The sequence below is a fragment of the Polyodon spathula genome, chromosome 26 (assembly GCF_017654505.1).
Source record: "Polyodon spathula isolate WHYD16114869_AA chromosome 26, ASM1765450v1, whole genome shotgun sequence".
Classification (NCBI taxonomy): Eukaryota; Metazoa; Chordata; class Actinopteri; order Acipenseriformes; family Polyodontidae; genus Polyodon; species Polyodon spathula.
In genome coordinates this window covers 7,189,810-7,216,365 of record NC_054559.1, presented here as the reverse complement: position 1 = coordinate 7,216,365, position 26,556 = coordinate 7,189,810, and the positions used below count along the sequence as shown (strand labels likewise).

The 26,556-nt window shown below is 39.6% G+C and overlaps 1 protein-coding gene across 2 annotated transcripts in view; it reads right to left on the bottom strand.

Moving 5' to 3' along the window:
- The window catches only part of LOC121300999 (ankyrin repeat and fibronectin type-III domain-containing protein 1-like), a 271,767-nt gene that overhangs the window by 212,067 nt on the left and 33,144 nt on the right, over positions 1–26,556 (bottom strand). Inside the window, exon 1 of one of the 2 annotated variants that reach the window (XM_041230056.1) lies at positions 2,444–2,798. The exons of the other annotated variant lie outside the window; for it this stretch is intronic. Within the exon in view, the coding sequence (XP_041085990.1) occupies positions 2,444–2,541 (98 nt within the window). The 5' untranslated portion in view covers positions 2,542–2,798. Of the gene's footprint in view, positions 1–2,443; positions 2,799–26,556 lie in introns of those variants that run through there. 2 annotated transcript variants of the gene reach the window in all.

The window sequence follows — 26,556 nt, the reverse complement described above, 5'->3', positions numbered from 1 at the left end:
TTGTTTCTGTAACCAGGGAGACCAACAGTGTTGCACTACCCCTGCAAACAACATTCTCTTGATATTTGCCAGGCTAAAATACATGGCAGTACACTGTAACAACCTCCCTGTGATGTGTACAAGTCAAATGAGTGTAATTCTCTGCCATTCACTTTCATTGGAATTCTAATAAGCAATACAGCACAGTTCTTTATGATAAATGAACGTCACAAAGGTTCCCATTGACAGCACTGCGATAGGAGCCTGACACTGAATGACTCTGAGCGGAAGCAGCACATAAATAAAATTATTTCTAAAAAAGGAAAGATTCATTTATTACTCATATAATAGCTATATTTACATGACGCAGTGTAGTAAATACTTAAGTACGTACATTGTACCTGATTGCATTTGGTTTCACCGTGGTGTGGGGCATGCTCTCGTTTTTTACCCTGGGTCCCTTGATTACTCTGGAAGGACAGATCAACAACAGCTCTGGTGTTGAGCCATGACACTGCACTCCATTTAAAGTTCAATAATTAAATTGTCTTTGGAAATCAGTCGCTCGAGAAAGCAACAAGCAAGCAGAAAGTATTTCAACCAAAAGCGTGAATGGTTTGAGGTTCAGCATCTTCCAATCCCTGGATCTCAATTCGATTGAGCATGTTTGGGATGAACCTGAACAATTCTACTCATGAGCCTTTACCTCTCTCTGCACCAATTGCATGAAATACTATTTAGTGAACAGATCCCTGAAGACATTTTCCAGCACCTTGTGGAGTCTATGCCACATTGCATCAAGGCTGTGATCTGTGCAAATGGTGGCTCACCCCAATATCAAACAAAAAAGGCAGTGATGTACTGTGTAGTATGGACAAAGCTATGGCCAAACGTTTTGCATCACCTGTAGTACGTATGGCGTCACTGGTCAAGTTGTTGTGACCAGGAAGGAGAGTCGGAGGCAGAGGATGCAGATTTGTAAGTGCTGGTGCACACGTTTAATAATACTAATAAATAAAACAAAACACTAAACATTAAACAGAACAAAACCACATTAACAAACAAATAGCACAAGGGCCAAAACACCAAACACTGACAGACGTACAAAAACAGGCAGGACGAGACAGCAGGGAACACAGACAGGACGAGACAGCAGGGAACACAGCAAACCCTCCACCTCTCACCAACATCAACATTTAACACACTAACCCTGCTAACACCTGTGATCACCTTATTTATACACCTGTAGTACACCTGTAATCACTTATTCAATTCACGGCTCCAGCCACATTCCCATGTTTTTTTTTGCATGGAAGATCTGAACTCCCTCCTTGCCACCCAATAATACACACACACACACACGTGCTTCGGCACTGCCACACACCCTATAGAATCAACTTCTTCTGCTTCATAAAGTCAAACCAAACCTGCTGAATCATGTTACGTTAACATTTTGAATTACACACCGCTTTGTAGTTTTCCCTGTACTTAATGAAAAATTGAAAAATGTAAAAATTTGACATTTTGAAATCTAACATGAAATACTGTACTACGGCTTCTATAGACTTTTGCAAACTCATTTTTATTGTTTCTTTGATTACATGATGTCTAAAATTAAAATTATGTTCAAACATTTTTTTTTTTTTATTGAATGTCTCGATCCTAAAATTCTAGGTGATGCTAAACTTTTGGCCAGAGCTGTACAGTAGATATTGTATACAAAAAGTGAAGCCACTTGAGATTTAGTACTTGGTCATGTAATGCATTATTAAAAGATATTCTAGCCCCTTCAGCAGAAAGTATTATTTTAATGAATTTAATGATGGACATAGTGAGAGAGATCTTCCTTCCACTACCTGTCATTCAGTCCAAGCAGACATTGCCCACTGTTCTAAATCGTTCCCGACAGGGTGGTTTATTGTTCTGGATTACACTAAACCAACACCACCAAACTAATTTCACTTGAGCTGGATTCAAAGCCAGGTCTCCAGAGCAGAAGAGCACAGCAGCAATACAGATATGGGAGGCTATATCAATGCTCTTCGGTGGATACATGCACACAAGCACACAATACTACTTGTATTCACCTACATCACAAATATCATTTCATAATCATGACTTTTTTTTGCAGAATGAGAAATTTGAAAAAAAAAAAAACTACCACTATATAGAACAGAATTTAGTCTGTTCTTATATTTATGTATTTCCTCAAATATCCTCAGTTTGGAATATATTTAATGAATTACTATTATATTACTATCTGAATTACACATAGAGAAATATCAAAATCAAGTATTTATTGCTAACATGGCCCAAATTAAGAAACAGTGAAATAAATGAATGCGCTGGTTCTCAGATCAGTCAATCCTACTACTACTAAATAATAATAATAATAATAATAATAATAATAATAATAATAATAATAATAATAATAATAATAATAATATGAACATTGGCTTCGTACCTGGCTTCCGAGACAGTACAACAGTAACTGCCGCTTCTTCGCGAGCCACTCCTCCCACGACGGTTAAAGTAATCGGTAAGTTTCCCAAAGCTAGACATCTCTTCAACACCTCCCTCTCTCTATCTGTTATTGAACTCTACCTGCAGAAAAACCACATCCAGGATGCTTCTAGGCATCTACCTTCCCATTCTCAAGCACCTTTTACTCTACCTTACTGTTGTGAAGATACAAGTCTGCAGAGGTGCAGAGGATGCGGTCAGAAAAATTCAAGTTCTCAAATCAAATCACCTGACTCGCTCTGCAGCTACATAGAGACACAGAGAGCTTTTTTTATTGCAGCGCTGGAAGAGAGTTATCTCTGATACAGTACAGTTTCATATCTCCCCAGTGCTCGCTCTCTCTCTCTCTCTCTCTCTCTCTCTCTCTCTCTCTCTCTCTCTCTCTCTCTCCTCTCTCTCTCTCTCTCTCTCTCTCTCTCTCTCTCTCTCTCTCCTCTCTCTCTCTCTCTCTCTCTCTCTCTCTCTCTCTCTCTCTCTCTCTCTCTTTCACATCCCTGAGATTTCAAGCCAGAATGACAGACTAATTAAAAAGAAAACTAAAAAAAAAAAAGAATGGAGAGGAGAGGAGGAGAGGGGGGAGGTGGGAATGAGGGGCTGCTGTTTCTATAGCTCCCCACTTGGAAACTGGGAGCAGGATCTATCGGATTTTCTCCAGCTGGGAGCGCCATGCTGTTGAATATTCTTTTGTGATTTCCAATCTGAGCAGCGCTGGCATTTGGCCACATTTTGAAAGGGATACTGGACACTTTCTGTGCCTGAATTGTTCTAATAAATGCATTAATATATACATAAGAAAACTTTTAGAAACCATTTAAAAAGACAGCAAAAGGACAAGGCTATATAAGATGGGTATGGACATTGTTTAATTTTAATGGAAATACCACAGAATACATTTGCAAAAATAAACTTGGCAGCATTCTTATTTTTTCCATGTACAGTGAATCCTGTGTAGGTGTAGTTTTGCTCATTTTAATACATGACCAAAATAGGATTCAATACACATGGAAAACAATAAGAACGTGGCACTAGACAAGTTAACTTCTGTGTACTTTATTGCAGTGTTTCCCAAACTGTGTGTCACAAGGGTCTTATTGAATTGGTTGTGTGTGTTTTTACAAACTGAGAATCTGGAAGCCCTGCATCAGCATCGAAATCCTGAGCTGAGCACCCTCTGCCTACTATTCTGTCCGGATCCTCTCTAAACCGACTGTGGTGAAGTGTATCACGGCCGTGACCTCAGCAGCTCAATAATCATAACTCTCGTATGCTTCATTTCCATCTGCACCATCAAAACTGCAGTGGCCCTGTTAATAAGTGGCAGAAGCTCATCTGACAGGAACAGCTTAACCGCATGATGTGTTGTCTGATTCCACGTCCTCAGACGGGAAGCCAGCTCCTGTTCGGCCACCTCCTCTGAGACGGCAATGGATAACATGTCCTCTTGTCAATCTGCGCTTGAAGCCCCCTTGGGCCCCAAGGGGCCAGGCTGGGAAGAAGGCTCTGTACGTTCAAGCAGGAGCTCTGTGAAAATCATTCCTTTATAACACAAAGCTGCCCAGAGCTTCTCCATGTGCTCTGAGTCTGCCAACCGATTTGAATGGCGACTCTTCTTCCTTGGGGGCAGAGAAGGAGAGGCACAGGAGGATGAGGAAGACCGTGAATAGTGCGTCAGGCACAGGCTATTTCCCCGGGTAGGTCGCACGATCTCCCTTGGCACAGAGCCATGGGATGAGGACGCAGCCACCTCTGTGCCAGATGGTGCTAGGGGAGAGCGCTGTGCAGGTGTAAGAGACACAGAGTGCTCTGTAGAGCTACGGCAGAAAGCTGCACAAAACTCACAGAAAATGTGGTTTGCTAGTGATTTTTTGTCGTGCTCTGGCCCCAGGCAGGAAGAGCATCTGCAGTGCTTGTCTTCAACAGGCAGACTGACCTTGCATAAGTCACAGGGATAAAACTCAGGCATGATGAAAACCCGAACATGGACTGGTACCGGACCAGGGATGCAAGCACTGGTCGGTTTGGTTTAGTGCCGGTTTGTTGACTTTATCACCGGGTCAGTATGGTACTGGGTCGAAACCGGGAACGCTATCGGATTGGTTCAGTGACTGTAGCACCAGGCCGGTATGGTACCAGATTGGAATTGAAACCCTAACCGTACCGGGACGGCACTAAGTCAGTGACTGTGGCACCGGGGCAGTACGGCATGGTACTAAAAGCCTTTGAAATACTGAGGCAAAGCAGTCACCAAGACAGCAGTGAGATACTGTGGAAAGGGACTGTAAACAATCTCAACAGAAGCGTGTATCTCAGTCCAACGCAGAGCTGCTGAGCCCAGCAGCTGTGCACATAATTCTGTAAAAAAGAAACAGCAAATACAAAAGAGAAAAATACTTTCTCACAGAAAACAGTAATAAAACAATTAGAGCTCACAACAGCTACACAGCTTGTAAGGAGAGCACAAGTCAGCCGACTTATGTTGCTTGGTCCCTGGGCAAAGGACACTGCGGGACATAACAAACAGACTGTGTGTACAATACATACGTAATTAATAAAAACAAATACAACATTAATTCAGTATTACATCAAACAAGAGTAATACTTTGCAATAATCTGATCTCCTGTCAGGTTCAGATCAGGCGATGTGTGCGATCTAATGTCCTTGGTTATAGGCCATGACTGCAGCACAGGTTCGTCCGAGCAGCTCTGGTATAGAATATTCAGGTTTCAGGGTCGTTAGGAGGTAAACACCCAATAGGTAATCATTACATATTGCATTTGAAAGGGAACAACATAGTATTTATAAAATGTTTTTGTACCATGTCTTACAAACCAGAAGTGTCTTACTGTGCATTTGTGTGAATAGCAGCTGTCAACACTTTTATTGAAATTCTTACAAGCTTAGGTTGAAATGTGGAGGAGGGATTTTTGAATGATTCCTCTCTCATTCGGATTATTGAATAAGTGCTCTTTCATCAGATCTCTTCCTCGTATGCTATATAAATCTCAGCTTTCAAGACTTCCCTATGCAATTTTGGTAATAAATTATCTTACAAAATTTGAAAGGTAGGAAAGTCTGTTTCTTCTGCTGTCTGTTCAATGCTTTGCCCTCCACCTCTGAGAGGGTTCCATTAACCCTTAGCGGTCCATTTATTCAGCACTTGTCAGGCGCATCAGATCCAATTTATTTTCACACGCACTGTTTATTTTACATGTGCTGTTTAAAAGTCGTCCCCCCCCAGAGTAAAACAGGTTTAAAAGACACTGCATAGCAAAAGGATACTCACTATTGCATCTCCAGCCAAGCCCCAACCCTTGTTCACTGTATTTTTCACATACCTCTTTATAGTCATGCATACTAATAAATCCTCTCCTGATCACTTACTTTATCACCAAATAATGCGATCCACGTCATTATTTTATTTCTATAACTTCTCAAAAAGCTCTGCAAATGTCTGTGATATTCTTTGAGCGCTGGATGCGGAAGCAGCTATCTTCTTTATTTGTGCCTGTGTTATCTCTGTGGTGCAGGGGCTATGTGTAGTGCTCAGATACGCCCCTTTTTTCATCTTCTCTCGGTCCCTATCGGTCTCACTTGACCATTGAAAGGTTTTCTCTGATTTTTCCAGAGAAAAAGCTACTAGAGTCCTGTGCTTGACGTCTTTTTGATGATGTCGGACAGGGTTCGATAACCCCACAAAGGGTTAATGGCATCTGTAGTGATACTTGCATTGAATCATGGTATAGCACGATTGAACCATGGGGTTGACTGTCCTACCCTTCTTTTACTATCACCGTGGCAAGTCAAGCAGTTACTGGTTTTTGCCGATAGGGGTCTCTCACTTCCCAATAGTGAAATTTTCCAGTCATGAACAGGTTCTTGCACATCTTGGTGAAAACAGTTGATTTAAATGTAATATGTATATATTGGTAAGTTTGTTTGTATTTTGGGGGATTTAGTTTTGCAATGGCTTTGAGTCTTCATTCTGCTGTGCTTGACTGTGTAGTTTTCTTCACGTGTGCAGTCTCGTGGTGACGTCCATTCGCTCTTCACTCCCTGGTGTCTATTCGGCCATGCATCTCGACCTCAAATGGCCCATGGATTCTCTATGCATTTACTGTTGGAAACTGCTTTTTTTCTTACACAACTGCCTTGTCCTTCTTCACCAGCTTCTGCAAGCAAAATTACATATCCCCTTCTCCCTTCAACCTGGAACCCTAACCCTAACCCGTTTCTCACTCATGCAAAAGACATTGTACAGGTGCAGCAACCTAATATCCTCTGCAGCAGCCGTTGCTGAGTTTGGTTTATAAGGCAGTAATACCGGAGTTCCACCACGTAAACATTAACCAGTACCTTATCAGAGATCAGTCACTCTCTGATATATTTTCGGCCAAACAGAATACTGCTAGTATGCTGGAGTGGGGGCCATCTCTCTCTGCTGGGACCACCAGAGGTTTCCTCCTACGGGGGGTGGGGGGGTGGGGGTGGTTCCTCTCGACTGAAGGATGAGATTAGACTATAATTATTTTGGGATGAAGAGCATGGCTTTGTCACAGTCCACCCTCCTGACCTGGCATCGCCTCGTTCAGAGGGCGGTGGCTTTTTCTGCTTCCCTTAACCAGCGGCCAAATAGTCCATAATCACCACTCTCACCATACTCATACAAGAAGTCATGATCAGCACTCTCACCATACCCATACAAGCAGTCATGATCACCACTCTCACCATACCCATACAAGCAGTCATGATCACCACTCTCACCATACCCATACAAGCAGTCATGATCACCCATCTCACCATACCCATACAAGCAGTCATGATCACCACTCTCACCATACCCATACAAGCAGTCATGACCACCACTCTCACCATACCCATACAAGCAGTCATGACCACCACTCTCACCATACCCATACAAGCAGTCATGACCACCACTCTCACCATACCCATACAAGCAGTCATGACCACCACTCTCACCATACCCATACAAGCAGTCATGACCACCACTCTCACCATACCCATACAAGCAGTCATGACCACCACTCTCACCATACCCAAACAAGCAGGCATGATCCCGACATTGAGATCCAGTTTTTTTCATGGTGTCCAATTAAAGTGTTACTAGCCTGTTAAGTTGTTAACGCTAATATTACTGGTGGTACTGGCATTTTGAATGAATAGCAGTTGAATTAAAAATGTTTGTTAAATAACATCAATTTATTACCCTCATTTTACAACCCAGTTTGAAATGCCTAGTTCAAATGTTGTATCAACTGAGTAACCTCCCTTTCCACAGTCGAAGCAATCACATTTTTTCAACTGTTTCCAAGTTATTGAACCATGGAAGAGGGTCCTTGATTAGCCTTCACCGAGCCTTGTTGTATCACAATGAAACTAACTAGCCCCAGACAAATAACCCCCCCACCGGGGATCAGAGCCAGAAAATTCAATACTGACTAGTATAGGGAACTCAGTGCTGGATTGCTACTATTCGATTTTAATTTTTTTGCCAAATCGATGATTAATATCGACGTTTATTTTTTAAAGAATTTACAGGGGTTTTTTTTCGATCTTCATTTTTCAATTCAAGCAGAGCATGGGTGAAATCGACCTTTATGCTTAAAATTTTTTTTTTTAAACTTTATGTTATTGAGAAACGTCTAATTTAGAGAAGCCCCTTATCATATTCAACATGCAACAAAACCATGGTTACCAACATTCTAATTGAAATAACGTTTGGTCACAGCAAAGCTATACCTTGTACAGATATAGATCCTACACAAATTTTAAAAATGTCTCAAATAAACAGTAGAATAAACGCAGCATATAAAGTGTATTACACATACTTTATAGCATACATTTACAAGTAAAAACAATATGCACAGAACAAAACATCAGATAGTTGAACAGAACTAACTTGCACTTATTCCAAGCTCTGCCCCTCTCCTTAAGCACAGCTGGACTCACTGGAGGCAAGGCAGACTGGCCCGCTTTGTCCTGCCGTGGAGGCTTCCGACGTTGATCAGGGTATTGTGCACAATACTCATTAAGTGTTTTCCTCTTGCACCCCATTTTCAAATCAAACTAGTAACTGTCACCATATGTATCTATAACAGCAAATGCTTACCTATGCCTTAACCTGCAAATTTCAAAGTAGGCGCTTTGAATGACAGACTATAGCAGGCAAATGAAAGTGTACAGGTCGGTCTGACGATTGACAGTCATTTAAACGAATGAGAGCATTCTAGTGCTGCTTCAGCCTACGAGATCTGTCAGAACAGGATGAAATGACTGACGGTGAAACTACAATAGTTATTAAGCAACCACTGAGTTGACTGACAGCAACCCCTAGCCATTCAGAGTGGAACGGAGATGGGACAGACAGCATGTATAAAAACTACACAGACTAGAGATGATTTCTTAAATTATTATTTTTGGTAATAAAAAAAAAATAGCAAGTAGTTTTACCGACGTTTATCCTAAATAAATTTATTTCAGTCAAACTCATATTTTTGAGGAATTCGACATTTAACGAGCTTTACCGATTAGTAGCAAGCCTAAGTATAGTATAGAGCTCTCAGGACTGGGGATCTGACAGCCGTAAAAATGAATACAGTACACTGTAGTATAGAGAACTTAGGGCCAAATATTCAAACGCCTTGCGTGTTACGCAAGGGGAGTTGTAGAGTTGCGCTTTTGAGTGAGATTCAAAATTGATGAGGTGCCAGGGAGCAAGCAATGACAATAATACTGTTCATAACAAGTTTATCTGAAAGAGTATTGTACGTGCTAGTGCTAGATTTTATAATCACATATTCTACATCATATATGCAGAAAAATAAATTAACAGCAAATGCAGTACAATATATAGATATATAATATTATTCTGTGTTTTGTTATGGTTTGGTATTTAAACGGTTTAAAATTAAATACAAAGTGGAAAGGCATTCAGATGACTCCAGAAGACTCCTGTTGTTCCTGTTATTAAGCAGTAGTTAATTGGAAGCAGTGGTACTTAAGAATAACAGAAGCCAGTTTTCACTTCAGTGAAGTAGGCTACAATATTTGTTTTCATTATAAATGTGTTGTTTATTGAAATGAATGTTCAGCTTTCATAGTGAAGCTTGTCGTGTACGACTCATTCAATCAAACCAAGTATTGTAGCAATTTGCTTGTATCATTCAAGACGTTTTTTCAAATCAAGCAAAACATTTAATTACATTTTTAACTTTCATAGCTGAAGAGGTGCTGGGGCTATGCCTCGTCAAGCCCAAATAATGCATCCTCATTTTGCTAAAAGTTGCGATGGTTAGAGAGTTGCAGTTGATTTCCTGTGTTAATTCATGTTCATTTATTAATTTCCGCAGCACTGCGATAATTGTAGTTTCTCCACAACTCTTAGATTTCACTCACTTCGCAAACATTCGCAACACAAGCAGAGTTGCGAGAAAGATGAGAAAATTTGCAAGAACTTTGAATATTTCCCCTTAGTACTGTACTGGGGATTTGGGAGCCAGCTAATTTAAGAACACACAGTATAAAGAACCTAATACTGGACATGTGAGAGCCAGCTAATGAAATATAGAATAGAACAGAGAGCCAGTAAACTCCAAAAGTGTAATCTGCAGCCCTCAATTTTATAGTAGATGTAGGCAAAACCTTAATTTGCTCAACTTCCATCTGCTCAGAATCGCATAATTGCTTTCATAAGATCTCACCAGAGCTCTCCCTTTTGGGAAATTTTTATTCAAAACCTGCCTTTCACAAAACATCATGTAATTCAAAGAGTTGAAAAAGAAATGCAGTACTTTGTTTCTGAAGTACTGGGTTTTAACGATGCGTCTGATCTGTATTTCTCAGTGACTCATGGCGAGTGTCCCGCTACTGGTGAGCGCTTTCAAACCCCTATTATCTTGCAGTAAAGAACACTTCTTGGGAGTTTAATGGAATTTGTTAATATTGCAGACAAAACACCACCTGCTTACCCCTATCGCTACTCCTTATGTAATCCCAACCCTACTAACCCCTACCCCACCTCTATCCTTACACAACTTCCCCTATCCTACCATCTACCCTTTCCCCTATCCCACCATCTACCCCTTCCACTGTCTTCTTTCTCTCCCCCACCTTAACCCATTTCTTGAGCACCTTCCACCCCTTCTCCCTCTTTCTATTCAGCAATTGAAAAAGCAATTGAAAAAGGGGGGCCAGTGAAAATATTACTGAAAATAAGAAGTAAGGTTTTATTGCTTTGGTTAGTACTGCTACATTGCCTTTACTCTTACTTAGCTTCTCATCTGTCTCGCTCTCTCTCTCACTTAGACGTTGGCAGAAGTATTTAGCCCCCCCCCCCCTTACCCCCTTACAAATGTTTAACAACCAAATATCCGCAGAACAAAACATCTCATTCATTTGGTATTGTATGCAATTGTTTTTTTCTGGTGTAAAGCAATTTTTGTAATGACAGAGACAGATCACCTACAAAGTCAAACATGCAATTATAGAGGTGTAACCATAAAAATAAATAAATAAATAAATAAATAAATAAATAATATTGGCTTACTCGCATAAGGTTTTACTCGCGTATTCCAAAATGCTTCCTATTTTCAGAACATATATATATATATATAGTACGGTGAAAAAGCATTTGTCCCCTGTCTGATTTTCAGCATTTTTGCATATTTCTGACACTGAATGTTATCAGATCTTCAACCAAAATCTAATATTAGGTAAAAGGGACCCTGAGTGAACAAATAGCAGCAATAACTGCAACCAAACGCCTGGCATTCTCAATGTAGAATCAATGGAATGACATTCTCCTGTAGAATTCTCTGATACTGAGCAGAATTCATTGTTCCTCCAATGATGACAAGTCGTCCAGGTCCTGATGCAGCAAAGAATCCCCAAGTCATGACACTACCACCACCATGTTTGACAGTTGGTATAAGATTCTTATTGTGGAATGCAGAGTTTGGTTTTTGCCAGACATAACAGGGCCCATGTTGGCCAAAAAGTTCCACTTTTGACTCATCTGTCCATAGAACATTGTTACAGAACTCTTGAGGATCATCCAGGTGCTTTTTGGCAAACCTGAGACAAGCATTCATGTTCTTCTTAGTGAGCAGTGGTTACCACCTTGCTACTCTGCCATGAATCCCATTTTTGCCCAGTGTCTTTCTGATGGTGGAGTCATGAACACTGACATTAGCCAAGGTGAGAGAGGCCTGCAGATCCCTGGATGTTGTTCTAGGGTTCTTTGTGATGTCCTGGACGATTTTATGCCTTGCTCTTGGAGAGATTTTGGCAGGGCTGCCACTCCTGGGAAGATTCATTACTGTCCCAAACTTTCTCCATTTGGACAATATGGCTCTGACTGTGGTTTGGTGGAGCCCCATAGCCTTAGAAACGGCTTTGTAACCCTTTTCAGACTAATAGGCATCAACAACTTTTTTTCCAGAGGTCTTCAGGAATTTCTGTTGATCATGGCACATGGTGCCTCTAGAACCTGTGTGTTGACAACTTCAATCTGATGGTAAGGGCCAAAGTTAATCAGATTTATATTGGGCAGGGCTGACCTAAATCAGGCCTGATTGTTAACCAAAGTATTCAAACTGCTGACCCTAATTATCCCTTTAATTGGGTTGAGTTAACTAGGGGGGCAAGAACTTTTTCACACGTGAAGATTGCATCTTTGATTACCTTGCACACCAAACAAATGAAAGAAGCACCAAACTTTGGTGTCACTTTTTTTCTCCCTCTATATACTACTACAACCCACAAAAAGATCTGACCAAATTCAATGTGAACAATTTGCAAAAATGTAGAAAATCAGACAGGGGGGCAAATACTGACACAGCATATTGCAACATTTTATATAACAAACACTTCTTCTAAAGCTAGCATTCTCAAAATTTCTGAAGAAACAACTATCAGAAAAGTATGAAGACAAAACTGTTTGGCAGTAACGCTCTCTAGGTTCTGTAACTTCCCACAACTGCATGTACAGTACATTCCTTTAAACTACTGCTCTGAATGCCTGCTGCACCCAACAGGATGGCTTTATTTGAACTAGGAGTCATTGGTACACTGGATATAAACGGGTCTGTGTAACATGAGTGTTGAAAATGTATATTTGTGTTTAGGCATGAGGATGGCACAGCACTTCACGTGCAAGTAAAAAGTAATAATATGTGAGCACGGGGAATTGCACTTTATTAATTCACATGCAGCTGTACCGCAACTCCAATTGAATGATTGATTACTAATAGAGTCTCGGTACAGCTACATAAAAGCAGCATGTTTTCACTCACTCGGGGTTGTGTGTTCGGTGAGTGGAGAACGGGATTGGAGACGGAGGTAAAAATAATAAGAACAATAGTAATCGTTAAAAAATAGAAGCTCACCGTGTTTTGTCTGTATAGTCCATTTTGTTTGTCTTTTTGTTTTGGCGACGAGTGCTGTGTCCTGTATTTTTTGTTTGTTACAACCTTTTTATTTTTTGTTCTGTTAATTCATTAAATGCTGAGTGGTACCAATCGCTAAGCTCCACCCAACTCCACCTCTCTTTGTTTATTTCCTGGTTCCTGTTTCTGGTCTGACGTCCCCCACTCCGGCCGTCTTTGTGACATACTGTAACAAGTTTTATGAGTTTTGGCTATAGTCTTATAACTCTAATAAGAAACAATGTTACACAGAAACTCCTAAATTAAGTTTCAAGAGGTTTGACACCAATTTACACAAATCTTGGTTTGCTGTATTTGAGTCGAGTTCGGGCGGTTCACAGTAAGTGTACCAATCTGGGTGTGTGGCTAGTCGTCAGCAGAGAAAAGAGTACACTTCGGGCTTTTCAAGCTTAAAAGAGTGATTCAGGCCACAGAAATAGTTTGAGACGCCATCTTGAAAAGTTGGACATTTATTTTTTTGTATTATTCTTATTTTGCTTAAGTCTAAAATTACCCAGATCTAATTAAAGCTGAAAAGCTATTCATGGAGATTTGAAGATATGAACAGTGCTGGATAATTGGTTCTAGTTCTTGGTCTCAGTGGAGGTTGTGGTTTTGTTTGGGGGCTTTGAGTACAAACTGGGTGGGGGGCATATTTAATGTATGGCTTTTAGTGCCTGCACAAAATATTAACATCGGTGAGCTCAAAATGATGATCTTAAATAAAGCAAGCATTTCAATGTTTTCTACATGATTATGGGACAGCTAGCGACAGTTTAACTAGAATTGGCCAAAGTCTGTTTATGAGCTACAAGTGTTGCTATAACCCAGATGTTTGCATTCCAAAAACTATTATATACTTCTTCACTGTTAATAAACAAGCTGAAAAAATCCACCTGCTTGTTTTCCATTCATGGCCACCCTTTATTTAGTCCATTTGATTTTCATTGAAAAAGAGGGAACATTTTGCTTTAGAGTATATCATTAAATGAGGACTGATCTGTTTAAGAAGGTTCCCTCTTTTCAAGTTGGATTTGTGATGTTATAAGTAAATTAGTATGTAGTTTAGTTAGTTTATTCACTTTGAGCCCGCAGGTACATTTCAATAGTGTGATACAACAAAATAATTCCAAGCAGTTACTATGCTATGTTAAACCCATTAAAAGAAAATGGTCTCATCTGCATACACCAATATTGAAAAGTTCCTGATAATATTTTTCTAAAAGAATAATAATTACTTTTTACTGGATCTTTTATTAAGTGAATTAATAACCTGGAGCATGAGGCACTATTTTGTATTGGAAAATGACAAATCATGACAAATGTTCCTTTCAAAACCTATAGTGTTCAACACCATTTGTATTTTATCCTTTCATAGTGAGACATTAATGGCACTACTGCTCACTACCAGAGCAGAACAACTGAATGGGACATTAATTAATTTTGTGCAAAAAAAAAAAATCTGCAATGATGGCTTCCAAGACTATTATGTGCACAAGCTTGCATCGGTTGTTTTAAACTGGCTTTTAAGTCCACTGATTCAGAAAACGTCAGGGCTTCTGACACTTCAAGGAGTGAATGAACAATGGAGAAATGGGATCACTCACATACTCACCGAGGTATGGCATTTTATAATGTTATCTTAATAGCGTCCCCCTTTCCACTCATAAACCTGGCAGCCCTTGCTGAACAATAAAAACTCAATTGGGTCTTTTTTTAAACTTTTTACTTTAAGGTATTGTGACCACAGAATACATATTAATTTCTAATGTAGCTACAATCACTACAACATGAGTGACTCTGTTACTTTGATTTGAAAAAAATAATAATGGTTTTGGAAATCTACTTTAGATGTCTTGCTTCTGTTCTTGCAAAGACATCAGAAAGAAACAAAAATCAATCTGCAAGGGCTGAGGGGTTCCGGTGAGCACGGCCACGCTGGTCTCTGTGAATGCAGTTTTTGCTTCTCTCTTTTCTCTAACACAGACAAGATCTGTACTTGTCTCTCTCTCTTTGTTTTGATTGCCACTCGGCTGGGGCTTGGTGAGCTGTATGTCTCTCATACAGAATGGTAAAACATGTTCATGTATGAATTCTGTTTGTGGCCCTAGAAATTATGGGCTGGGGGGGGGGACTATATGTCAGAAGCTTCTAGGGAGCCCTAGATGCGCACCCACAGCTTCAGGTAAACTGGGCAGCTGCATTGTCTAGTTAGTAACCTGTTTTAGATAACTCCCTCTGGTGGCAAAGCGTTGATCAATTTTAACCCCTTGTTTTTCTACCTGATTTCAAATGCAAAATCCAGATTTACTGATGCAACAACTTGGAGCAAAAGGGATTTGAATTGCACTCATATGAATCACAATAAGGGGTCTTATAAGGACAGCTTCTGAAGAGCCCTGCCCATAGTTCATTCTTATTATTGCCCTAGTCGTTTCCATAATTATCCTCTTTGTTCCATTTCCAGCAATGTCCTTTTGAGAAGCAGAATCCAACAAGCAGACCTCCTGTCCAAGCTGAAAGCCGATTCGCTGTCAAGACTTTCGCAGGCAATTTCAGCACCCAGGCTTTTTTTAGCAGGAGATGAAATGGAGTGCAGCCTACACGATGATTTGGTGTGTGGGGGGGGTTTAAAGGTTTCCACATCGTAACATTTTAAATACATGTTCTTCCCTCTTATTAGTATAATAATATTCCCTGATGTTTTGCAGTGGATCTGTTTGTTTCCTAGAATGTATTTTCTGGTGGAGAAAATTACTTAAAGTTTGGACAATCAGTCTCTCAATTTTGAACATTTGAGAATTTAAAATATATTGAGAAAGATTTCCAGACTTCTAGTCAATATGTGTATGTTTTGGCATAGCCCTGGTGTGGGGCACATTCTCCTGACATACCCTGGGTCCCTTATTTACTTCAAAACCAAAAGAATGCCACCCAACAATGCTGCCGTTGTACTCTGATGGCGATGGCTGTTTTCAAGACAACCCATTTCTTATGCCAGAATTGTGCATGAACAGTTTGAGGAGCATGACAGAGACTTGAGGCATCTTCCACTGCCACCACAATCCCCATGTCACAATCCACTTGAGCACTTCTTGAAAGGAACTTGAAAAACACGCTCCTCATCAAGATTCTCTGCCTACCTCTTTAATAATACAGTGTCCAGTCAGTGACTACATCACACTAGAAAAGTATGCTCCTTTATGCTAATGACACAACAGGTCAGGATTGAAGGAAATGGCACACCTCAAATATTTATACAGAAATTTAGCAACATGAAAAGAATATGAACAACAAAGACAGGATGCTGTATTTGCCTACACACTACTTCAGGATTAGTTTATCTTGACCCCAAACATAATATTTAGTCCTGGAGTTAGGTGAACTCCGGGCTCTATGTGTTTTGAGTGCGGAGGTTGGTAAATTTGCCGGCACCTCCGGGGCAGCTTGAACAATGCAGACATCCAATTGATTTAATTTTATTTTTCCAGGAAGGAGTCACAGAGATGGTGAATCTACTTCCCACAATGACAAACAGTGGCACAAGCACAGAGCTCCTGAACTTCACCCAATCATTCAATTAAGAGAAAAATCTATACTCGCTGAGCTAAACCTATTAGTTTGCAAAGCAAGCTAAACAAAACCTAAAGATTAAGAAGTTATTGAGCTTTGTGTTGCCTTGCAGCCAGAGCTGTATATTTCCTAAAGAGATATACTCTTTTACAGATGGGAGGCATGACAGTAGTAATAAAGTGCATCTCTCTCCTCTCTCCTAAAGAATCTCTGACAAGCAACATTGATTTATTTGGATTACACTTCTTGCTTGTTTAAAAACTTGAGGTCTGTGTCAATGTCAATTCCGTTCTTTGGGTCTGGAGTCTCAGCTCTGCTGAGGTTTAACTAATTTATTGTGTCAGTATAACCTTAATCCTAAAAAAGTCAAACCAAAGGAGGATATAATGAGGCTATGTAATGAAGAGGTGAGACCACAATTAGAATACTGTGTTCAGTTCTGGTCCCCACAACACAAAAAGGACAATGTGGCAGAGTCCCGCGCAAAGCAACCAGACTTATCCCGGGGCTCAAAGGAACGAGCTATGAAGATGGAGGAACAGAAACTACTTAGCCTAGAACAAAGAAAAATTAGGGGGGGCTTGAAGTCCTCGAAATCTTAAATCTTTGACACAATTAACCCTAACCAATACTTTAGGTACAGAACATAAACCAAGAGCACAGGACAACATTGGAAATGAAGTGGAGATAGACAGAGGGTAGGACACACTTCTTTGCACAGGAATTGGTGAGGGCATGGAATGGGTTACCTTGCCATGATATTGATGCTGAATCACTAGGATCCTTGAAGACCCGACATGATAATATTTTGAGATCAATCAGCTACTTGGAACCGGATGAGCACTGATTGGCCGAACGGCTTCCTGTGATTCACACAAGTTCTTATTTTCTCGTGGGTTATTTTCTCAGTTGATGATAGTAATGCAAGCATTACTAGATGGTATGCAATACATAGTTTATGTATTGAAAGGCAGTGGTAAATCAGGAGTGGCTGAACAGCAAACCAAGCAATTTTTGCATACTCGCCACAGCAAAACATGAAGCAACAGTTGTGTTCTCATGAGGTGAGAACCTGTTTTTTTTTTTTTTTTTTTTTTTAAAGCCTCAGCTATTAGCCCTTACTGTGTCCTTTGAGCAGTGTAGCTCAAAAGCCAGGGATGCTCTTGTAGTCTCAGTGCTGGGAGGCAGGCCTGCTAAGGCACCTCTGGGGGAATTCAGTTTGACGAGACGATGACGGCAGCTAGCGCCAGGCTGGGAGTTTATACTGGGGAGTGACACTGTCACAGACCCCTCGAGGTGTACTGTGAAAGCTGCCAGGCGGGGGGGGCTGTCAATCAAGGCTCCAGGTACAGTACTCTGTCACTCACTTGTTTGAGGAATCATCTGCCCCAAGTAACCCAAAAACCCCAGACTGGTTGCCATAGCAGTCCGAATTGGCTAGATATTAATTTGGCATTAAAAGCATAAAACTCAATCAAACCCCAAAATACATTTGAAACAAAATAAAATAATGGGGTGCCTCTGACATTTAGAAGACTGTTATTATGGTTCATGCCAATATAGCATCAGTGACATCCCCTGAAACTCATGGGAACTGCCAGATTCTGCAACAGGTTAAAAGTTATAACATCAGCAGTTTATTATATTTCAAAAGTGCTTGTGAAACTACAACATTAAATACAAAAACCTTGAGGCAACAGAGCTTCTTTGAAATGCAGGTGCTGAGAAAGACTAATCAAAATGTTTCTCATTTAATTTATTACATTTCTTTTTAGTATTTCTAAGACACCAAGATGTGATGACTGAAACACAAAATAATACAAAGTGAACTTAAACAGAAAGAAAACAATACATTACCAAATTGTCAGAACACTCTGGCTGTCTGATTATCATCGATTGGTACCCAAATAAAGGAAGAGAGTTGTTTTGCATTTCATAAATCAACACTAATATGTTGCATGCTGTTTTAATAAAAACATGTTAGAAATGCACAAACCTACTTATCAAACCATATAGTGGCTGCTGGATAGCTTTGCACTTCAGTAATTCTCCACTAGAGAGCATGTTTTGCTTGACAAATCCAAGCAGAAATCTACAGACTGCACTTTTGCTATGAGATAATCAGGGCTTCTGATTTTCGGTTTTAACCGATAAGAAAGCTGATAAAACACTCCTGATACAAAAAAAAATAAATCAGTGTATATGGGTCAGTCTCTAATACTTGGTACCAAGTGTGGGAACACAAAGTCAAATTACTTTATTGCATTTATTTCTTTAGTTATCAACCGTGCAAGGTATTAATTTTTTATAACATATAAGATAAAAAAAAAAAATGACACACAGTTTTATTCAATGACGCCCTATTGTTCACCATCTTTATTTTAGTGAACCCAATGTTTCAAATCTACTGACGTAACAATGCTGGAAACCAGTGTGAAAAGTGCTCAGGTAAAACAGACTCCCGCTTTGAGAAAAGACTGAAGATGCGTTGGCCAGGGTGTCCTCAGCACCGTGCGCCAGCGACCCCTGTAGTCTGGCCGGGGACTTGCGGGCTTGCCTGTAAGCTGCCCAGAGCTGCATTTTCCTCCATCGCTGTAGCTCTGGCGAGTCTGCAGTGTGAAAAAAAAAGGGGGCACACGGCTCAGCTCAAAAAAAGACGGCACACGGCTCAGAGGACAGTGTGAATTCGTCTTCACGAATTCACAGCTCGCGAGTCAGCACGGGGGTGTTAGTGGTGAGCTGAGCCTAAAAATAATGCTTTCGTAGTGGCAAACTATGCAATTACAGCTGAATAATCCAGTTTTCAGCAAATCTGGTGCATAGTCGGTATCTGCTCTAGTCCTGTCAAACGTGCCTTGCGACATTGTAGAAAGTAAATCGTTTTTGATTAATCTCCTATTCAGGCAAGAAAAGCTTCTCTCCTGGTGCTACTGTCACAGTCAAAAGCAGACGCAAGGCAATACTGAGGACACTGAGCCTACAAAGTAGCTGAAATGTCATGTGTAGCTTTACATGCAGGACGAAAAGTTGATGTTGAAATCAACAGAATACTTTCAAAGCTTGTGAAATTCCCTGCAGAATAGGCTCCTCAACACAACCTTGTGACAACCACTTCAGCTGCAATGGTTTCTGAATATCAGGAGCTGATTTCTGCGTGCAAGGTTGTATATCCCCAGTACTGGCCAGATAAATATGATATTCTGTATGGAGAAAGTGAGGTAAATTGCAATGTGCACAACATTTTGGCTACCTGCAAGACAGACTGTGGAAGAATTTCGCCAATACAAGGACAATGGAGGAAGGCATGTGCCAGACCAAATATTCCTTCTCATTACAACTTTGTAATCAACTGCAATTTCAACTGCAGAATGTGAGCTACCACTATGTAATAATAAAAATTATATCATGCTAAAAGTTTTCAAACTGTAGAGCAGGCCCCCCTGTGGGGCTGCAACAAGGTTATTAGAGGGGGCAACAATACCTGACAATACTGGTCTGACTTTTGGCGACTGGAAAAGCCCCATGGTAAATGGCAGACTCGGTAGGCCTCCACAATGATTGACTCAATAAACTAACCAGGCAGGGCATGTTTAATCTGACCAATCCCCGTCCACGTTTCTACTCTATCGCCCAGCCCTTCTTTATTTGAAAGTGCAGCGGTGGCTGGCTTTAATATTAAATACATTTTGTTCAGAAATAAAAAAAAAAAAAAAAAAAACTAGACTTAGATACTCCTCCAGTTTATAAATAGGTGGGGTCTTCGTTTTTAGTTTAAATGTACAGGTTTTGCTGCGTGCAGAATGTAGAAAAAGGACAAGCGAGGGTTCAACATTATTAAATAAATCTTATAAAGTTATAATAAAGTTACTATAAAAAAAAGGAAGCTAGATAAACATTTCAATAACTGTTAGTAACTGCATTAACATTAATAAAGACTAGTCACATATTAAAATGTTGCACCCTTGTTTTCTCGTTCTTTATTCCGCTTTTAAATGCTAAAGTAAGAACTTGGAAGCCCATTTAGTTGTTTCACTGATAAACACTGTAAATTAAACTGATTTTATTACTATTACTGTAGAGTTGTTGATACAATACACCTTTTATTTCACAAACATAAACAAACTGAAATGTGTTTCAATGATCGTAGATTAAAAACACTAAGGGCGTTACTACTAGCAAAACCAGTATGTGATATAAGGTATACTGTAATAACAATACTATAATAATAACCACACAATCAGTTTAATTTACTGGGTTTGGCTGTGAAACAATTAAATAGGCTTTTAAATGTGGAATGACTATGTATTGATGTTAATACAATCACAAATAGTAATTGTAATAAAGTGTATCCATCTTAAAAATATATATTACAACTTGAGCCACTTATGTACCCTGGTAGACCCTACACTCAATGCTATTGTAATGATCCCGTGATTTCCATTGTTGCATAACTTAGACTGTCCCGTCTGTTTGTTTTTTAAGTTTCTGTAATACATAATGTTTTGCTGTGCCACGCCACTAGCTAGCAGGGGTGTTGGTTACCGGTCTGTCCCGGTTCACCAATCCTGGATATGCATTTGGACTGAGGTCTGAATGGCAGGCAGATGGCAGATTATTTTGTTTTACTTTGGTGTGGTCCTTAATTGTTTATTTGTCCTGTGCAAATAAACTGCTGAGTTTGAGCACGAAGATACTGCCTGTGTGGAGCCTGCTTTCATTTTACATGCGACTTTATAATATGTTATTTTAGGAAAATATTATATATATTTCTAAATATTGTACTGTTTACTAGAAGGGGGGATGGTGCACCAAAAAAAAAAAAAACTCGGAAGGGGGGGTGCAGCAAAAAAAAGTTTGGGAACCCCTACTATTGGATAAGATATGGTGTAAAGTTGGAGGAAGAGGGGAACTGAGACAGGAAGAGAAGGGTTACTATTTATTTGGTTGGGGTACGGGTGATGGTGTTGTATTGTTGTTTGTAGTGGATACTTTTCACTGTTTATATTATGCTTTTTGGTCTACGCCAGTGTGAGGCGAAAGTGTATTAAATGGAATGTCCAGACAGTAATTTATGTGTACAGAAATAAAATAATTTATTTTTATTCTCTATACACAACAAAATAATTAAATAACAAAAGAAAACAAAATGGTGTGAGGGAAGGAGTGCAGGGGTGAAATCCAAAACAAACCGTGATGACTCGTCTTTAATTGTCTTCATGGCGACCCATACATAAACAAAAAAAGACAAAAGAAATGTTAGTGTTTTTCTGTTTAAAAATCCCGCTGGACCAAACCAGTCTCTCCCTCCACCCGTTACTCCTCCTATTTTACTTTCGGACCAACCCCGAACACAGTAGTACGTTCCCTTTAGTATGTAATGTTCCGCCTCTGTAGTCAGTGGAACACCAATCCCCAACTGACAAGTGTCCTTATCCTTCACTTGACTCCAGTGGCTGGAATTTACATACTCGTACTTCTGCCCCTCACCAAGGTGCCTCCCCTCAAAAGATGACTTTTGCCATGGTCACGAGATCTTGGTAAGGGAAGTCCCGAGTTGGTTTGATGCCATCTACTGTCGGGAGGCTGAATCACAGACCGAAATCCCTTTGACTCATCACAGCCAGTAATAAAACATGAAAGTTTTTTTTAGATTTTTTACTTTTGACAGTTTTGTGTTATGTTGCGATGTGCGAGTATCAATACAGAAATCTGCGGTTAGTTCCTGGAGTCACTGACTATTGCCACCTTGTTGCCCAGTCCACCTGACTAGAATGTAGTGTTAAAATGCCATTTCCACCACTGCATAGAAGTGACACATCCGTATGTCCCCGTCACCAGTAGTTTTAAAAAATAATCTTTAACCCAACTAACCAGCGTACTTTTATCCAACTTGTCCAGCTACAGTCAAGTTCTTCAACTTGACTTGAATTTGAGCGGTTTCTGGGTAACTCTAGTCCTGAGATTCATTGAAGGTTAAAATAAACTCACGGTGAATGTACATGCCAAGATTAATCAACAAAGCTGAACTTTCCAGTGACACTGGGATTGGTGTATTTGTTTGTTAGAATAACTAGGTAACTGCTATAACAGCAGACATGCAGTCTTCTGATGTATACCAACAGAAGAAAACCATTCATTTTTGTGTTTGCCTGTTTTACGCAGGAAGGACATTATTATAAATCACTAGGAGGAAATTCTACATATGGTGTACGATGGTCATATATTTTAATTGTGCATCTACAGCTTTGGCAAAAGGTGTTGCATCACCCTATAGAATTAACACATTTTGCGTCATAAAAGCCGAATAAAACCTGCTGAATAATGTTACATTAACATATTAAATTATATACTGCTTTGCAGTTTTCCATAAACTGGCAAAAATTGTAAAAAGGTAAAATTTGAAATCTAACATGAAATACAGTACTGCTATTATGGCTTCTGCTGTATCATTTTGTATTTTGTTCATATAATTATTTAGAGTTTTAATTAATGTCTCAATCCTAAAATATGAATGATGCAAAACATTTGTCCATAGCTGTATATAATGGAACATGTGGTGAATGTTTACAGTAGATTATTAGGGAATGTATGATTCAAACAGGTTTACTGTACTTAGCCCATATTGTCTTCAATTGAGGTTTTCTTAAAAAAAACTAGAAGGGGATGTTTACATGCAAATGCTGTCAATGTGTGCACATTGCATTAAGAGAGGGGTCCTTTTCTAAGGACCAGTCCCGGGCCCCAAAATTCATGGCTGCAGCCCTGGCAGGGAGCAGCAATAAACCAAAAGAACCACGGACAACAGCGCCTCCACATCACGTAAAGTCTTCTCCATGCTGGGCATCAGTTTCTCCAGAGAGAACTTCTGCACTATTAATCAGCAAGACAGCCAAGTATGTTTGGAAAAGTGCAATGTGAAACCAACAGAACTCCAGTCTGGATGAAGCTGCAAGTGAATCAAACACACACATTGGAATTCACTTTAAAATAAAGTTTGCTTTAATTTTTCTGGTGTGAAACGACCCAAAGCAAACCTGAGAAAAATTTGCTTGTTTGCAAGTGAACCACGATTGGAATCACTTGCAAGTGAACTAGGTGTGAAAATGCCCTTAGACACCTATATGTGTATTCCCCCAGGTTTGCAGTACTGCGGCACACGCATGCAAACTTTGTTTGTAGCGTGTTGAAAAATTGAACAGGAACTTGTATGACCCCCCTTCTCAACTACACCTTTTATGCTTTAAAAATTGAAACCATATTAACATTGAAACCATATTAATTATTTTCGCTAACATATCTTAACATATCTATTACACGTATTGCATGACAATCAAATTAGAAGTGCGGTCACCAATTACACAACACTTACAAAATATCTTGTATATAAAATGTTGAGTTCATTGTAGCCATCAGCTGCATAGATTACCTATTCAACAGAATGAGGCCGCAAACAAGCGGGTAGTAACATAAGTTGCTGTTTTAGTATCACTTCAGAGTCTTAACAAGTCGTTGTATTTTAAGCAGTTGAATATGGTAGCAACCAGCTTGCTCCTGAAGTGGCACCCAGCAATTGGATTTGGCAGCCATTGGCTCCTAAGGCAACTGCTGCCAGTTTAGAGCCCTGTAATTGATGATGCAGACTGATCACATTAGACCTGTCAATTTTCCATGGTGGCCCTACACCTTTGACAGTATTACGATAGGGGTTTCTGAATGTTTACCACTTCCCCACACCTTCACAGCAAGTTGCAAGGTAGAGTAGCACCCTCTTGTGTCACACAATAATAAATGTATGGAGTTGATTTTGGACAGTTCCAAATACTTTCTATAACCTGTGCTTACATACTTTAACCATTTTTCATCACAATTGAATAAGTGGTTCTCCAGATCTATGTAAAACTTGTGTGTTGGAGACGGACAGACTTCGCCACCACAGTGATCTGGGCTTACTAACTAATGTCAACTTAATAATGAATTTATCAACCACAGGGATGCTTCAAAAAAGGCTCCTAAAGGCTAAATTTTTGAAGACACAAATTAAACTGGAAGTTGTTTCACCTTTAATGGAACTACCACAGGGTATAATTGAATAAATTAACCAATTGGTTTTCCCATGTGTGCCAAATGTTATTTTAAGAGAATATTTCCAACATTACATCGTGTTTTAATGTGTGTTCCACCTTTAAACAACTTCAGTCTTTAATATGTTGTTTAGCATTAGGAGATGATGCAAATGCAAAGTAGGAAAAATGACCTTAAAATATGCAAATATAGCATATGAAACTTCTACTAAAAGGCAAAGTAAATTACTACTTAAGTACTTAATTACCCTTATAAAAGTTAACCATGTTTTCTCCATGGTTATACTATGCCTTTACCATAGTTTACCCTGGTTTGCCATGTTTATCAATATGCTTTACCATACCTTGCTATTCTTTACAATGCTTACCCCGCTTTCACTATGCTTTATTACACTTTGCTATGCTTTTACTGTGGGAAACGTTTACAACAGTTGTAAGCAAAATTCCCATCTGTTCGATCCTTGTTCTTTTGCTGTAAAAGTTAGTATTCCTGGTAAATAATAATCGACACACAAAAAACAGCAGAGAAGGAAAGAGAACAAACATAAAGAAGTTAAAAGGTCACTGCAAAATGTTGTATCTGTGAAGGTCAGAAGTTTGGGCCGTATACGGAGGTTAATTGAATCAAAGCCCCCCTTTGTATCTGACCACAACAACCAAGATCTCCATCACAGTGGCTCAAATCAGCTTTTTGTCTGCTTATGATATAACCCATCATTAGAACACTCTCTCTCTAACTGGATTGTCACACATTTTAATAGCGCTCAATAACATTTTATAGACATGCAAATCTGTCACGGATCATTAATCTTACAAATCGCTCACTGACTCAAAGCATTTACCATCTGAAATGGTTTAGATCCCAACAGGATTTTACAAGAACTGGCAGTCTATGTAATGAGTTATGACAGGGATGTATTTTGGCATGTTTTTAAGTGATGCTGGGGGCAAAAGTCATGCCACATCATTAAGATGTACAGGGCTGGAGAGGCAAGAATGGTAGTGTTCATTTTTTAGGTTAAATGTAATGACAGTGAGCTGAAAATTGAGTGTTTAGACTAGTGCTTATTATTAAGCTGCTGGATAATGACAGTGCTGGAGAGTGGAGAATGGAGTGTTTTATTATATTACAGTAACTGAGAATATGCAAAAATGTCAAATACAGCACTATAGATAAAGTGCTGCATCCTGGTACCGGTAGATCCCAGGCCTTGATTGCAACTAGACCAGAGTTTGAACTACAACACATGAAGTGATGCAGTATCAGGGAAGCAGTACATGTCCAAATTGAAGTAAAAAATATATGCAAAACATCTTCAAAACAGAATAAAATATTAATATTGCTCATTACTTCATTACTTAGTTGTTTGGTCCTTGATTTATAAAATTATGACCACAGACAGAACTATATGTGTGCTACTAACACCTGAAGCATTATTGCTTCAGCAGCTCATGGGGTAACCATGTGTACAACAGTATTGGTAATTATTTACACAACTCCACTGTTAAAACTCAAATCAAACTATATTCCTATATTTAGAAATTGTTTTCTATAAACTACATCTTCAGAGAAAGCAAGAGATGTCAGCAGAGGTAATTTCAGCTTTTTTCTCCCAAATTTGGAACTGCAGCAATCCCCACAGCAGCTCAGGGTAACTGAAGGTCAGCGAATGTCCCCTCATCCCCAAGCCAATCACTTCTTTACATCCAGGACAAAGGCCAGCCCTGCAGGTCCCACTTGAGTTCAGTAGGTGTCTGTCCAGTAGTGACCACTGTGGCACAGTTAGGAGAAACAGCCCTGACAATTTTGTTTCCCTGATTAAAGGTTAGAAACTTTAAGCACTATGTTAACACTTAGTTAGCACTCCTAAGACTTCAAGTAACATGTTAATTGAGACCCGCCACAGAATAGACAGCATGAAAAAGTAAATGACAGACTGTTCCATAATAGATCCCT